Source organism: Sebastes fasciatus, chromosome 8 (assembly GCF_043250625.1).
Source record: "Sebastes fasciatus isolate fSebFas1 chromosome 8, fSebFas1.pri, whole genome shotgun sequence".
NCBI lineage: Eukaryota > Metazoa > Chordata > Actinopteri > Perciformes > Sebastidae > Sebastes > Sebastes fasciatus.
Genome location: NC_133802.1, coordinates 5,563,421 through 5,578,337, shown reverse-complemented (window position 1 = coordinate 5,578,337; position 14,917 = coordinate 5,563,421). Strand labels below are relative to the sequence as shown.

Here is a 14,917-nt window from a genome sequence, read left to right as displayed (position 1 = left end):
CATGACGTAGAAATATTGATTAAACCTGCTTTAAAGAATTCTTTTGTATAGAAAGCACTTTGTGCTGGATATTCAATTGACTGCGTCTTTCTCGTAAAGCAGTTGCATTGTGTCGTCTGGCCCTGTCATCACTGGATTCACAACATAGTGACAATCTAATTTAAAGCTATAGCCCATTTAACTTCTGCTGAACAGCTTTGCCAGGTCACTCTTGGAAAAGGGATTTTAATGTCAATGAGTTAAATAAAGGATATATATATCATGTCAATCTCATTTCTAAGACCACCCTAGAGGGCACTTCATCACGTTGTCTCCACTGGAAGGGCACCATAGAGGGCACTTTATCACGTTTTATCTACCATAGAGGCATCCAAGAGGGCTGCGGTGCGGTCGTCACTTATGCCGGGTCATTTCATTCTGTTGGGAACCTTCCTAAGCAAAAAAGAATATTCAACAGCAGACCAAGTAAGGCTGTAGCAGCAAAATCCCTTAGTGTGTTGAATTGAGCAATGGTGCATTCTTGTGTCAACATCATGAGGGACAACATTATTTCCTCCGCCAAGGCCGAAGGCCTAGGAAGGAGGTTATGTTTTCACCGGCGTTGGTTTGTTTGTTTGTTGGTTTGTTGGTTTGTTTGTTTGTTTGTGCGTTAGCAGGATTACTCCAAAAGTCCTCGATGAATTTGAATGACATTTTTTGGAAGGGTGGAGTGTGGCACAATGAACAATCCATTACATTTTGGTGGCGATCCGGATCATGATCCAGATTCAGGAATATTTTGAAGGATTCCGATCAGCCAGAACATTAAAACCACAGGGTATAACACATGCGCAGTGTAGCTGATGACGCGTTCATGACGCGTCACCCTGCCTCTTTCCTTCTGCCAGCAGAGAGAGGAACAGAGAGGGAGGGGGGACACCTGTAGATTCAGCGTTTTATCACATTAAACTCAGTGAAATTACAGTTGAGTTGGACCAAAGCACACTTGGTGATTGTTGGAAAGAGTAACGGTGACGGTTTAGGTGAGTTTTACTTTGTTTCTGTCCAAGTTGAATGAAGTCTTTTATGATGCTCCGCTACGTACAGCTCAACATAAACAAAAATACACGTGGATGATGGCGCAAACTGCACAGAGAGGGGGGGCAATCATACTCGGGCAGCTTGCCGGAGGTCTAGTGCCATTCTAGTTATTATTAATATTAATATTATTTCGTCAAAAACAGCAGCAGGAACACAATCCATTCCCATGACCCAACCAAAGGACTCAGCATCCAAACTCTAGTCTTCTACATCCACCTCCCATCAGACACCTGTTCTCCTAAAACAGACCACTCCATCACATCTCTGCAGCTTGGCAGCCAACATCCACAGCCTTATTTCTTCCCAAGTTTGTCTTCAGCAGGCCAGCTCAGCAGAATAGTGAAGAACTGGAACATGTCCTCAATCTGTCTCTCTGAGGCACTTTCAGAAAGTTTAACAGAACACTTATTTTGTTTGATCGATCACTTTCTGAACGCTCTCCTCTCTTTGCCATCTTTTTCAGTAGTAATCCTTTGTGCTTCTTTGGTGCAGAACTGACACATTTTGTCATCTCACAGCTGCAGAGGCCTTTCAATTTCCTCACACAGCTGGTGCTTCCTGCAAGAGGACACACGATAATGAGGCTCCTAAATCAGTGAAGATATCAGAGCCCTGATCTCTTTATCGGTGCAGGAATATACCCACGCCTGGATAGATCCGTAGAGGATGCCGTAGCTGTAGCTAGAGACAGGAACCTGACAAATGAAAAGCCTTTCTTTGCAAACTGTCAAATTGTCCCTCCTTACAGAATGTGTGAACAAAGAACAGAGACACACTGTAACTGTTCTGACAGCAGGCGGTTGGAAGAAGCCTTTGCTGTAAAAGGGTTTTTCACAGTTTTCCGTTTCACTTTTAAGAATTCAAAGTGTTCAAACGCAGCCACAGCATACTGCATTTTACAAGATTTAGATCCACAGGAATATCCTCGACTGTGGACCGCCGTGTCTCTCCCCTTAGACTGATGTTGGACCAGGGAGGAGAAGGGAGGCCTTGGTCTCAGACAGCTAGATAGATCGAGGGAGAAAGAGAGAGACGAGAGGCAGCATGACTCTGGATAGGCACTCATGTTCCACGTATCGATCATTCACATAATTATGCACGAGGCCGAGGAGCAAAACACCTGCCTGACATTTCAGGAGGACACCCGTCAAATAGAAATATCTGTTGTCGGAGCACGAGCACGTTCTACGATGCTCTCTGTCAGCTCGAGGCGGCGGTGTCATTTTGTTTGCCAAACGCTGTCTTTCAGAGCAGAGACAAGTAGGAGAATGAATGAGGAGGGGAAAGATTTGACTGAAGCCAGCACATGATAGTTTTATAAATCAGCTGGCTGAAAGGGAAAAAAAAGAGTTGGGAGATTAAATGAAGTGTGGTGACTATGAATAATGTAGAGAGCAGACGAAATGGAAGAGAGGCAGTTCTTCTGCAGGCTGGATGGCATAGTGTGAACTCTATGTAACTGTAGGGGTGATTTTTATGACCACGGTCATGTGCTTTGTCCCCAATCAGGTTTCTTTGTATGAGGGTAGAATTGTACACTAACTTAAGGTTCTGATTTTCGGCAGTACACATGCTACTGACCCTGTTCTAACCCTATGTACTCTCTCTAACTCTAAATGATGTATTATCCTACAAAAAAATACATCACTGCTGCCTGCGCTAGATTCAGAGCAACATGGTAAATGACAAATGGTAAAGAAAGAGTTTTAGCTGGCTGTTATAGTATTCCGTTAATATTTCAAAAGTACCCAGAGGGCCTGTGTGAGGGTGTGGTTTCTCATTAAAGCACAGGCTTACTTCTGGGCATCCAGCCGTCTCCGGGGAGTCGATATGCTGTGCACAGTGAATTCCTTAATGATGTGGCGTTTCAACCACTCACTACCAAGCATGCAGTATCAGTGAATAGGACGGACTCAGGCATGGCCGGAGGGCAAAGCATCTTTTCGTTTGGAGAATAGAGCTGTAGACATTTGTAGGCTAAAATACTAGCCGATTAGACTGCTATCAGGCTATTAAATAGGCGTTATCATTCGCTATAAGCCGCATAGATGTGAGTCAGTAGGGGCCTACTACACCTACTAGTAGGTTGTATCATCTATTCACATAGTCGGAGGTAAGGGACGATGGATGGGACAGCAAACACAGAGTTTTCAACCAGGAGACCGGAATTTTGCATCCCGTGTGAAACCAACAATGTGTAGTAGTCTTTGTGTTCGTAGTTATTTTACAAAAAACAATGTTTTTCCCTAAACTTAACTAAGTTTTTTTTTTTTTTGCCTAAACCTAAAGAAGTTGTAGTTTTGTTGCCTAAACCTAAAGAAGTTGTAGTTTTTTTTGCCTAAACCTAAAGAAGTTGTAGTTTTATTGCCTAAACCTAAAGAAGCCTTTTTGTTTGTGTCCAAAATGTGACGTTTCATTCAGGTTTACAATATGTTAGAACGTTTTGCTTTTAAGTTCACTTTCACTTTTACAACGTAGTAGGCGTAGTAAGCCCCTAATGACCCACATCTTCTACTACTGTCTAACACTCAACATGTGAATTTAAGCACGTTCATGCAAGAGTGTATGTGTGATCCATGTTTTATGCCTGAATGTACATTGTGACTTTAGATTGTTTCTTGATGCATCGGCTTGGAGCCCAAGACAAATTTCCCTGTGGAACAATAATGTATATCTTATTATCTAATCTTATCTATGGTGCTTATAGCGACTGATAATGCCTATTTAAAGGCCTGATAACAGTCAATGGAATCGGGTGCAGCATGAGGCAGGGAGGTTGCTATTGGTTGCATTATGGGGAATGTAGGAATATAAGTGTGGATATCTCGATCTGCTGCACCGATTGTGACCACTCTTTTTTTTATCTGTCTGTTGTTAGCCCGCCAAACTTTTCTGGAAGTGCATTGCTAAAAATTGCTGCAGTAGCCCTTTAAAGTGTAAGAATAAAGGGATGTTTTTCCCCAAAAAATATTTTGATCATTTGGGGTTGCTTGCATGCCTCAATGCTGACCACTCATCAGAGGTCACAGAACTTCTATTATTATCATCAATGGAGTCTGAAAAGGTTTGTCTTCATCCAAGACCTCACACACAAAGGCAAAGCATCATGTTCTAATCTTTCTGACAGACTGTTACTAGCTGTATAGTATCCAGAGCACTCTCCCTCTGCCTGCACACATAGAGCCTACTGTCTGTCTGTAATTTAGTATAGAGCCCCATCCATCCATCCACCCATCCATCCATCCGTCCCTGTGCAGAGCAGAGCTGCGGGCTGCAGATGTTAATTAGGTAAAGTAGTGCCGCGGCGGAGCGGAGCTGTCCACAGACCGCGGTGCTGAAACACACTGCTGCTGCAGCAACACATTAGGAGAACTCTGAGCAATGACACACAGTACAGTGTGTAAAATGAGCACATGTCGGACACACACACTGTAGGCATGTCCTGAAAACCATCATCAACAGTTACACTCGGCCAAAATGCCAATATTAAGAGTTGCAGCAGGAGTTGTGCAGGTGAAGTGATCCCCTCCTATAGAACCGGGCCACTGCAGCCTGACAACGGTTAACCCTTTAATGCGCCATCATCAATGCAAAATGAGACACAAAATCCGCAGAACAGCTCATCATGCCACAGTATACCAGCAGGAGTAAAAGGGCCATGCATGGAGACAGAATGAACAGCACCGAGCATCACATCACTCACACATAAGCGTGGTAGATGAACGCCCATCCCCGCGGTCTCTCCAGCGCATTGTACAGGAAATTCTGTAGTTTCCGATAGCTGGCGTTTTTCTTGGACGGTCTGGGTCTGCCGGCGGAGATGCTGGACCTGGGTCTGCAGAGGATCCCGGTCTTCTTGGCGCTGTCCGAGCCCGCAATGAGCAGAGCCCCATCCCGGCTGGACTCAGGAGCCCCGGGGTCCAGTCCCACGAAGCCCACCTTGTGCTTCTTCTCTCCGGCTTGAGCTGCTGGGTAAACCCCGCCGTTCACAGGTTTCTGCACCATCCTAAAGGTAAACCCCGCCGTTCACAGGTTTCTGCACCATCCTAAAGCCGAGCCGACCCGAGCAAGCAGCTGTCCGTGCCCTTGCCGCGGGGACGCATCACCACCGGTGCTGAGAGAGGGTGTGTGTGTGTGTGTGTGTGTGTGTGTTGCTGGTGTGCTGGATGCAGTCGGTGCTGCCGGTCCACCTCTCTACAAAAAACGATTGCTTCTACCTTATAGCCCCTTCCGAACACATGCACATGATTCTCACTCCACAGTCTCATCACGTTAATGATGATGATTAGCAATTCAGAGGAGTCATCTAATGATCCAGGAGTGACTGACACTGCAAAGTTACACTGAACATGCAACCATGCAGCCTCCTTTTAATGCAACAACATCTGTCAGTTTGGGAGCAAAACACAATTACAAGTTATTGATTAGGAGATGATCAATACTGTGTTTTTGTTGGGGAAGATGGTGACTTGTCTCTAAAAATGTGTCCTGAGATAACCTTCCATCCTCTCTCCACTCTATAGTGCAGCCCCAGTCAGAGAAAAGCTGCATGTTCATGCATTATTCATATGTGCAGCTGACTTCAAGTCAGTGTAATGGACACCTAAAATTATGTGTTTTTAAGGTTTGCATTCTCTGATGGAGCAGCAGATGGATGGATAGTATAGTATGTCAATATGTAGGGGGATAAAACAAAAGCATTACAGCCCTCAGCTGGGCATTGAAAAGCAAAACAATGCAGATCAATTAGCATCAATCTGATGACTAAATAATGTATAACAGTATGAGCGAATTCAATTTCCCCCATGATACCCATCAGGTAAGCTGAGACAGCAAGAGGTGATCAGAGATCGTATGTGCTGTGACGTAAAGCTGAATTACGAGCAAGAGGACTGAAAAAAGAACTTCAGTCAGAGGTCGTATTCCAGTAGCACTGAGTCACAGAGATGGAATCACCTTCTCCTTTTGAATCATGAAAAATACAGAAAAACACACAGTAGACCAAAGGTAACATTAAAGCTGCAGTAGGCAGAATGTTTTTGGCATCTTTGGAGAAAAATTACATAATAACCTTTCAGCATATTGTAATTCAAGTGTTCTGAGAGAAAACTAGACTTCTGCACCTCCTCATGGCTCTGTTTTCAGGCTTTAGAAAATCTAGCCTGTGACGGGAGACTTTGGCCAATCACAGGTCATTTTAGAGAGAGAGCGTTCCTATTTGCTGTTCATTCAACGGAGGCAGCTGTCAACCACTCGCAAATTCCGATAAAATGGTCAAACTAAGCGGCGCTGATCAAATATGAATTAATATTCCGTTACTGTAATGTCTGTTTCTCGCCTCAAATGTTTTCAGAAACATATTGTAGTGTACTGTTGAGCTGTAAAATGAGAAAGTTTGTGACGCGGCAGCCATGTTGAGATCAGTTGAGAAATACCAAGCACCGCCCACCAGCCGGAGCACAGCCAATAGGAACGCTCTCTCTTTGAAATGACCTGTGATAGGCCAAAGTCTCCCATCTCAGGCTAGATTTTCTAAAGCCTGAAAACAGAGCCATGAGGAGGTGCAGAAGTCTAGTTTTCTCTCAGAACACTTGAATTACAATATGCTGAAAGGCTATTATGGAATTTTTGCCCAATGATGCCAAAAACATTCTGTCTACTACAGGTTTAATGCCTGTTTCTCGCCTCAAATGTTTTCAGAAACATCTTGTAGTGTACTGTTTAGGTGTAAAATGAGAAGGTTTGCTCTGGCTGGTGGGCGGTGCTTGGAATTTCCTCAACTGATCTCAACATGGCTGCCGGGTCACAAACTGTCTCATTTTACAGCTAAACAGTTCAATACAAGATCTTTCTGAAAACATTTAATGCGAGAAATAGGCATTACAGTTACAGAATATTGATTCATATTTGATCAGCGCTGCCCAGTTTGACCGTTTGATCGAATTTTGCGAGTGATTGACAGCTGCTCAGAGACGGCAAAGCTCCAGCTCGGCTGATTGTTTGTTTTCCTCCGGTCTGTGAAATCCTGCAGATGTCATTAGGAGCACCGGAGGACACAGAGGAACATGTTTTTTTTTCAGATTACCTGTCTCATACACTATTGTCAGGATATAGTGAGCGTTTTATAAAAATATTTTCTTTAATCATATTTGCTCCAATTCTACCTACTGCAGCTTTAACAGGACGCAGTGTAAAGCAGGACAATTACAAGATAGTGTCCCGACAAGAGGGAAACCACTGCGTGTGTGTTAGCATTGCTATATTGGGCATCATGTCCTCTGTTGGGTCATCACTTGCCAACGTTGCTGCTTCACTGAAAAAAACATCATCACACTGTGAACATTTTATTTACTAGCTTGTTAAGATTGCATTTACAATGATAATTTTAGAAAGATTCAACAAAGATCCTTTGTACAGTTATTTTCAAGCAACATAAAATTGCAAATAAAGTATATACAGAAACATTAGAATAATGTAAATAAATGTGTAATCAGTGACATATTTGTTTGTCCAGCTACACCAACATGCTGCAGTCATTAGCTGATTGACACGTGCTTTTAAACCACGTTATGGTACTAATGCTGAGTTTATACAATGTACACTTTGCTCAGATTGAGAGTGAATTTGATTAAGGGAAATGATAACAATGCAAATATTCGCTGAGTCTTATAACAGAGAGATGTGAATTTACAGTGGCCGCGCTAGTGCCGAGGGATGAGCCAGTTCCAACATTTGGAACCAGACTGCTTTTAAATAAATAAAAAAGGACTAAGTGTTCTGCCTAATGAATGCAGCATGTCGAGACAGATTCATGAAATGCTCGTCGAACCTTTTTTTAACAGTCAAAAACAACAAGTTGTCAGTGAGGTTACGCTCAGCAATGAGTCATGAATACAAAACCTTTTATATACTATATTATCTCCATAAAAATAATCCAATTTAATTTATAGCATTACTCAGACATATCCTATCTCTTTTTTTCTCTGACATTGTTACAGTTCGTATGTACAAGAAATTAAAATATTCTGTAAAATATTGAAACGATCCCTTTGTTTACGTCATCCACAAACTGCTTACAGTACTTTTTTTGCTAACACTGCAACTTGAATGGACCAATCATTGTGCTCGTTTTAATACCTACAGTAAATACAATGTAAAAACCAATTCCAAAAAAAAAATCTAAATAATGTCTTAGTTAACAGAAGGGCATTCCTTCAACTAGTACATTTGAATTAATATATTAATAATTTAACAACCTGCCGACTCGGCTGCTTATTGACCAGCAGCCTCGTATGATTTGCTTTAGCTTCCTTTGTCCTGATTCGGATTAGCTAGCTTCTGTTCATCTTCCCTCCGTTGCTCTCCCTGAAGATCAATGTAACACTTCCTGACGTGATCACATATAAATAAAACACACAAGCAGTTACGTCTAAAAAATAAAATAAAAAAAAATGGCATGCCACTGGTCCTTTAAATACTGTTCAATACGTAGGCTGGAATGCTTTTAGATTCTTTTAATACCTGATATAGTAGAAGTACGGGATAAAAACGCTCCTTCCGGACACAATAAATAACTATCCTTCATATAGTGCAGTAATACAGTACTCACACTAAACCTACAGTAATTGCACACATGCAAAGGGCTGAAGACAGAGCAGGCCCCTCCGCCCCCCTATCATCCGTCTTTCCATCCATCCCTCTATCCCTACTTCCATCTCTCTGTCTATTCTTTGACTTTCTGCATCTATTCCGCCAGCCAACATACATGAACACCAGGGTATTCTACTTCAGTCGGGGTCCCAAACATCGAACCCTGGGGAACACCAGCCCAAACAGAGAAAGAGACATCTCTCTGGAGTTGCAGTCCGAGGCAAAACACCTGCGTTTAGGATGACAGTCAGCTATAGGTAGTTTGGTTAATCCAGTTAATAATAAAGAGCTCGGTTAGGAGTGTAATCGCCGTGGATGTCTTCTTGTGTGAGGCCTCAAGCTGGCATCACTTATGCTGAGAACATTTTGCACCGGTTGTTAAGTCATTCGTGCCAGCTTTGTGTAGACAGACAGCCAAAGCAGTAATACTTCTATCTGGGAGGATTCCCAGTACAACAGGACGTGACTAGTCTTGAGCTTCAGGCTGCATCGGTCTCGCTGTAGGTGCTCCCTGGTAACTGTCATTGGTACAAGCCTGTACTTCGCACTGAAGAATCTAGTGGTATCCGTGGTGGAGTGATCTCTGTGTAACTGGGGCAGTGGGGTGGGGGGGTGTCTCTTGGAAAGAAAGCGGCAAGACTTGCACTCTTTTGTTATTGTCATCTCTCATCATCTCTTCCTATTTCACATTTCTCTAAAGAGTTCTCTGAAGTGACGGTTTTCTTAGAGGTCTCCATCTGAGGGTGGCAAGCACAGCTTGAAGAGCCTGTTGGAAAAGAAAGACTTGAAATGAGGAGAATCCAACTTATCTAAGAGCATAAATGGTGTCATGTACTGATGGCATGATGGGAAGAGGTGCCTGGAAGTGGTTTGATACAGTACCTTGGGAATGATGGAGGCATCTGGTCCATTACCTTGAGATTTTTAGCCGAGAGCTCAACTCTTGCACCCTGGGAAAAGAGAAAACATGATGCTATAAACTCCACAATAGACAGGCAAAGTCGCAAAGACCGCCCCTTCCGGTAGATTTCGGAAAAAATATATACGGTAGTCAACGGCGAGAGACATATATTATTTTGATCCCATTTGCGCCATAAATCACACATATGATGTTTGTCAATTTAAAAGATAGTTTTGTGTGAAACCGCTCAGTGAAATACATCTCTTGTCTCGCACAACCATCTACAACGTCTAGAAATACTTGCTGTAAATGAGGGGATTTGGGAAGGCGGATTTAGTATTATTATTTATAGACTTTCAAAAAGAATTGTACCGTAACAATATGACTACACCTTGTCAGCATCATTGACAAAGTTTTGTTGTCCACATAAATCATTCCAAGCTAATTGTATTTAAAAAAAACTAACAAAAAAGTTAGGGAATATTTGGTTGTACATGTGTCTGATGTAATGCATTAAAATGGAACACTTTACTTCAATGCATCAAATATCAAACTTCAAAATTTCATGTGATTTTTGCTTATACTGTATTTTCCATATTGTGATATACATCAATATCAGAAAAACAAACTACTGTAATACTGATTTCAACTATTATGCCAAGTCTTGTAGTTCTTACTGAAGTAATTTCTATTTTGCAAAGTGCAAATAAACCACACTGAGTGTGGAGTTCATACATCCCCCCCCCCGAGGGATCTCAATCGCCCCTGAGCTTTACCTGTTTGCGCATTATATCCATGGTCTGCATGATGCAGCGCGGCATGAGGCCGTGGTTCCTGGCTAAGATCATCGCCTGCTCCAGTGTCACATTAAGGGTACACCTGCAAAGAACAAAAAGGGTCAGCGCTGTGTGTACCACTGTAACAAAGCTGGACACCTCCAAGTAGAAATGAACTGAAAGCAGTGAGGTGGTGAATGTCATCCACTCTGCACTGTGTTAATCTTTATTCCCGCTGACAGTCGAGTGGTACTACACAAGCAGTATAATAATGTCGGCGTGGTGCCTTGCTGACCTCTGCATTCCTGTTCCACACATGGTGATGTGACAGGCTCCCAGGCGGTTACACAGCTCGGAGGACACACACAGCACACTGACACCCGACGGGTGGCCTTGGGCGTTCGGGCGCACGTTGACGTACGACTGCATTAGTCGACACAGGTCGTCCAGCGTGTTGAGGGGTCGCAGCAGCTGTGAGGAGGAGGTAGTGAAGGTCGGAGAGGGTCAGTGGTTAAATGGACTTCTGACAAGAAGTCACAGTACAGTATGGGCAAAAGTGGCCATCTTACCAAGTCATTTAGACTACTATTAAGTGTTAACTTCTTCCATTCTGGAAACTTTCCCTAGGCAAGTGACAGTATATTATTTAAAAAAAATTGTAATACTGCAAAATAATATCAAGTAAATCAGAGAGAGATGAGCTTAACAAAAATAGTGAAAAACTTGATGTGTATTAGAAACAAGTGAAATGATCTCATATCACTTATATTCAATACTAGACTAAGTATTGACTTGTTAAGATGGTGCACCAGCAGAAATAGAGGGAAAACCATTCAAAATAACACAAAGAGGTTCAACTCTTTGTAGTGTTTCTTTTGAAAGAAAACCTGAGAACAGATATTGAAACTATGTTCTATTCAGTTTTAATCACTGGAATCTAGTTCAGCTACAGTCAGTTTGGGATACTAGAATTTTCTTTCTAATCTAATCTAATCATCGCTGATGTTCAAATGGAAGTAGTTTATAATGTTGAGGTTAGTTGGAGTTAATAGGAGCTAGTGAGGGAGGGTTTCCAGTGGAGGGAACGGGACACCAGTTCATCTTACTTTTGAAATGCTTGGTTGAAGGTCTCTAACTTCAAGGCCCAGTATCTGTGCTTGCATTTATATTCAGTCACAACATTATATAAAAAATGGACTTACGTACAAGAACAGGATATAAGTTACGTGAAAAAAAGACCACACAGAGTTATGTAACGTAGACAGCACAATCAATAAATGGGAAACGTATCAGTATAAGTGTATATTTACCTGGTCTATCTTCATTGCTGTGGTGTTCGAGTCTGTCTGGAGATTGGACTTCTCCAGATAGAAAGCCCTGTTGGGATAAAAACAGATTTAGTTTTAAAAACTCTCCATCTTGTTTGGTAATCTACAGATTTGTTCTGCTTTGACTCAGTCTGTGTGAGAGCTGAGTCATCTACAGTACTTCATGTTACAGTAGAATTTGCATCTTCTGCTACAGTACAGATTTTATAATTTATTGATGTTGCGTGAGTCATTTCCTGGGAATTAACATGCACATATAAGAAATCACAGCCATATTAATAGGCTATTAAAAAACACAAATATGTTACAGGGTAATAAATAATAACAATTAAAGCAAAATAAATAAATAAATACATACATTCATATATGCAACTCTGTAACTTTCTAAATTGAAATTACTACATGAAAGATTTTACAGTTCTTCAAATATATGTGAGGTTTTATTGTAAACATTTTATCGTGCACACGTGAGATCAAAAACACATGATGATCATGTTTATCATATTTTGACCTGTTAACCAAATTCATATAAAAGGTTGTTTATCAAACAAGTCGAGCACGTTGCAAAAATATTACACACGCTGTCTGTAAAAACTACACATGCTGATGTTAGTGAACGAGCCGCTCATGTAGCACAACAAAATCCTGTTAGTCGATGTGGGACAGGTCTAGATAAATGATGCAGTTCTCACCTTGAAAAACTCTAGACCTTGAAAATAGTAAATACAGCAGTGGACGCGTAGTTTCTGCTCATGCAGCAGCACATGGTGAACTCTCCCTTTAAGGTGAGAGATGTACTGAGTGCTAGTGAGTACGCCACTTGGGGGGCTGTGATGCAGTGGAGCATAGCGTACCTGAGTCTGCGGTAGTAGGCCTTGACCTTCTCTAGAGAGACGGCGTTGGTGCGCTGCTGGGACTCCTCCATGGCTGCGAAGTCCTGCTGGGACACTCCCTCCGGACGCTCCAGTGCTGGAACACACCGGCAGGAAACACACATTTATATATCACATACTTTCATGCCCTGGAACTTTAACTCTCACATCTGCAATCCTCATCATGATACTAACATGAAAATCATTTGAATGTTAACCCTGAACTCCAAAATCCATCAAGATCCAACCAGCCTTAAACGTAATCCTGACCTCGACTCTGAAATTATATTTTCTAAAAAGTGAGGATTGCCACAAATCTCCTGACTTTAGAGGATTTTCTATCCATATGAGGACATACGGTGCTCACAGATGTGGCCCACAAACTCACACAAACTTCAGCATCTGCAATTTCTTCGTACTTCCTCATAACCCCAACCTGCAGCACAGACTATTCTCCAGTAGGTGGCGATGTTCATCCACAGATCTACTGTACATACTGCTGAGTGGCTGTGAAGCTGTATTGAACAATATGAGCTCTCTCATTGGGTTAGTGTTCCAACTGGTACTTGTCTGTGGAAAATGAATGGCTATTTGGCAGATGGGCCTGATGCAGAATGCTATCCATTCATACTGGGCCGGATGAGAGTGATGGAGAACTAGAAGGCGCATGGAAGAAATAAGGAGGACGCAGAGGTGTAGTATCTTAAATGGCCGATAAAAGGCTTCAATCTAACTTAATAAAAGCACATAAAGCTTTCAGGAAATTCGAATGTATGAGAGGCTCGCATAATGCACTAAGAGTGTTTTTTTAAATGATGCACTATACATTATATAGTGTACAGAAGTCCAGTTCATCTGTGTTCAATACAACCCTCCCTAAATTTGGCCCCATTGACCCTAACAGATGATGAGCATTCAAATGAATTAAGTGAGTATTGAAAACTGTAAATCACCAACAGTTGGCACAGAATGCTTGGTTAGACTCTTCTTTTGTTTTTTTTAATCAGATAATGCGAAATTTAAATCATCATTTAAAACATAATTTTAGAAGAAGTTCTGGCTTAAATTAAAAATTATTTTGAAAACAATGCTTTAATACTCAGGTGTTTCAAAGGAACAACACCGAGCCCCTACTTGCCACTGTTATGTAATGCTAGACTTAGGGCCTTTCTCAAACCGGACCGTGCCCACTCCCACTCCGTGAAGGAGTGAACTCAGTTTGTAGCGGCTGAATGAAGCACCCTTCTTTAAGGTGTAGGGTATAAATACAGCGGCAAGCTTTGGTACGAACTTCCCTCTCTCCGGCGGAAACTGTCGTAACGTTTCCTAACCATGGTTTTGTATCAAGTAGAGGGGAAGTGCAAAGGTTCACAGTATTAAGAATAAAAAGAATATGCAACATCTGTTTATGAGCTGTTTGGTTTTTGCAACAGTCCCTGTACAACACTTTACAATCCAATGAACACGTCTACCGTTTTCTAGACTAGACAAAGGTAGATTTGATCATAAATACAAAGTAACCTTAAGTTGTTAACGTCTGTACGGCAATATTAAATGTCTATCTTAGTTTGAGCAGTTTCCGTTTGTACTGGTAGTTGCACGTAACTTACTTTGTACAGACAGTTTTCCGTGAGGAACAAACACAAAACGGTGTTACACATTGTCTGTAAGGGCAGCTGGTTAAGCCGGCATCGATGCAGGCTCGCTGTTGGAGGGTTTTATAACCCACTTCCACTCCCTGCTAATTGGTTTGGGGTGGCCCTTAATATGGCGGACGCTCCACAAAAACGCGCAAACGGTGTGGAAGTGGATAGGCAGAGGGTGTATGGGGTGGTTTGAGAAAGGCCCTTATTGATCTACACCCTGGACTATACCATTTTTTCTGTCCCAGTCTTACCCTTGGTGAAGAGGACGGTGTGGAGTTTGAGGCTGCCTCCGTTCTGCAGCCGAGTGGGCAGCTCACTGAAGTGACAGCTGTCCAGGTACAGGGTGACCCTCAGGGCCTGTCGGCTGCCCTCCACCTGGTAACACACTGGTGTGTCTGCAAGACAAAAGACACAGACCAGAGAGACATTAAAGGGGATCTACAGACATTTTCAAAATTCATACATGTTATTCTTATGGTCTAAGACAGTCCAAAATATATTAGTGAACATGAACAACTCTCTCCCAAATCTAAAAACTACAGTGCTAAAACTCAAACTTGTGATGACATTCTGGGGGTCCACAAAATCAGTGTCCCATTCATTATCTTTGGAGCAGCTCCAGACTTTCTACCCTATGACACCACAAGTTTCAGACTTACTCTGA

The 14,917-nt window shown here is 42.2% G+C and overlaps 2 protein-coding genes across 9 annotated transcripts in view; both read right to left on the bottom strand.

Moving 5' to 3' along the window:
* The window catches only part of kcnq2a (potassium voltage-gated channel, KQT-like subfamily, member 2a), a 46,216-nt gene extending 40,705 nt beyond the window's left edge, over window positions 1–5,511 (bottom strand). For 2 of the 7 annotated variants that reach the window (XR_012594872.1, XM_074642946.1), the window contains exon 1: window positions 4,784–5,511. Coding sequence is in view for 6 of the 7 variants with exons in the window: in XM_074642946.1 (XP_074499047.1) it covers window positions 4,784–5,085 (302 nt within the window). In the remaining variant the exon portion in view is untranslated. The remainder of the gene's footprint in view (window positions 1–4,783) is intronic. The other 5 variants (XM_074642943.1, XM_074642945.1, XM_074642941.1 and 2 more) reach the window with 4 other exon arrangements.
* A 3,816-nt stretch (window positions 5,512–9,327) lies between these two features.
* prex1 (phosphatidylinositol-3,4,5-trisphosphate-dependent Rac exchange factor 1) overlaps window positions 9,328–14,917 on the bottom strand; it is a 109,761-nt gene continuing 104,171 nt past the window's right edge. The window contains exons 34-41 of one of the 2 annotated variants that reach the window (XM_074642925.1): window positions 14,505–14,648; window positions 12,590–12,704; window positions 11,718–11,784; window positions 11,514–11,558; window positions 10,703–10,878; window positions 10,408–10,510; window positions 9,613–9,680; window positions 9,328–9,496 (exon numbers count right to left, since the gene is read on the bottom strand). In XM_074642925.1, the coding sequence (XP_074499026.1) occupies window positions 9,454–9,496; window positions 9,613–9,680; window positions 10,408–10,510; window positions 10,703–10,878; window positions 11,514–11,558; window positions 11,718–11,784; window positions 12,590–12,704; window positions 14,505–14,648 (761 nt within the window). In that variant the 3' untranslated portion in view covers window positions 9,328–9,453. The remainder of the gene's footprint in view (window positions 9,497–9,612; window positions 9,681–10,407; window positions 10,511–10,702; window positions 10,879–11,513; window positions 11,559–11,717; window positions 11,785–12,589; window positions 12,705–14,504; window positions 14,649–14,917) is intronic. The other variant, XM_074642926.1, reaches the window with a different exon arrangement.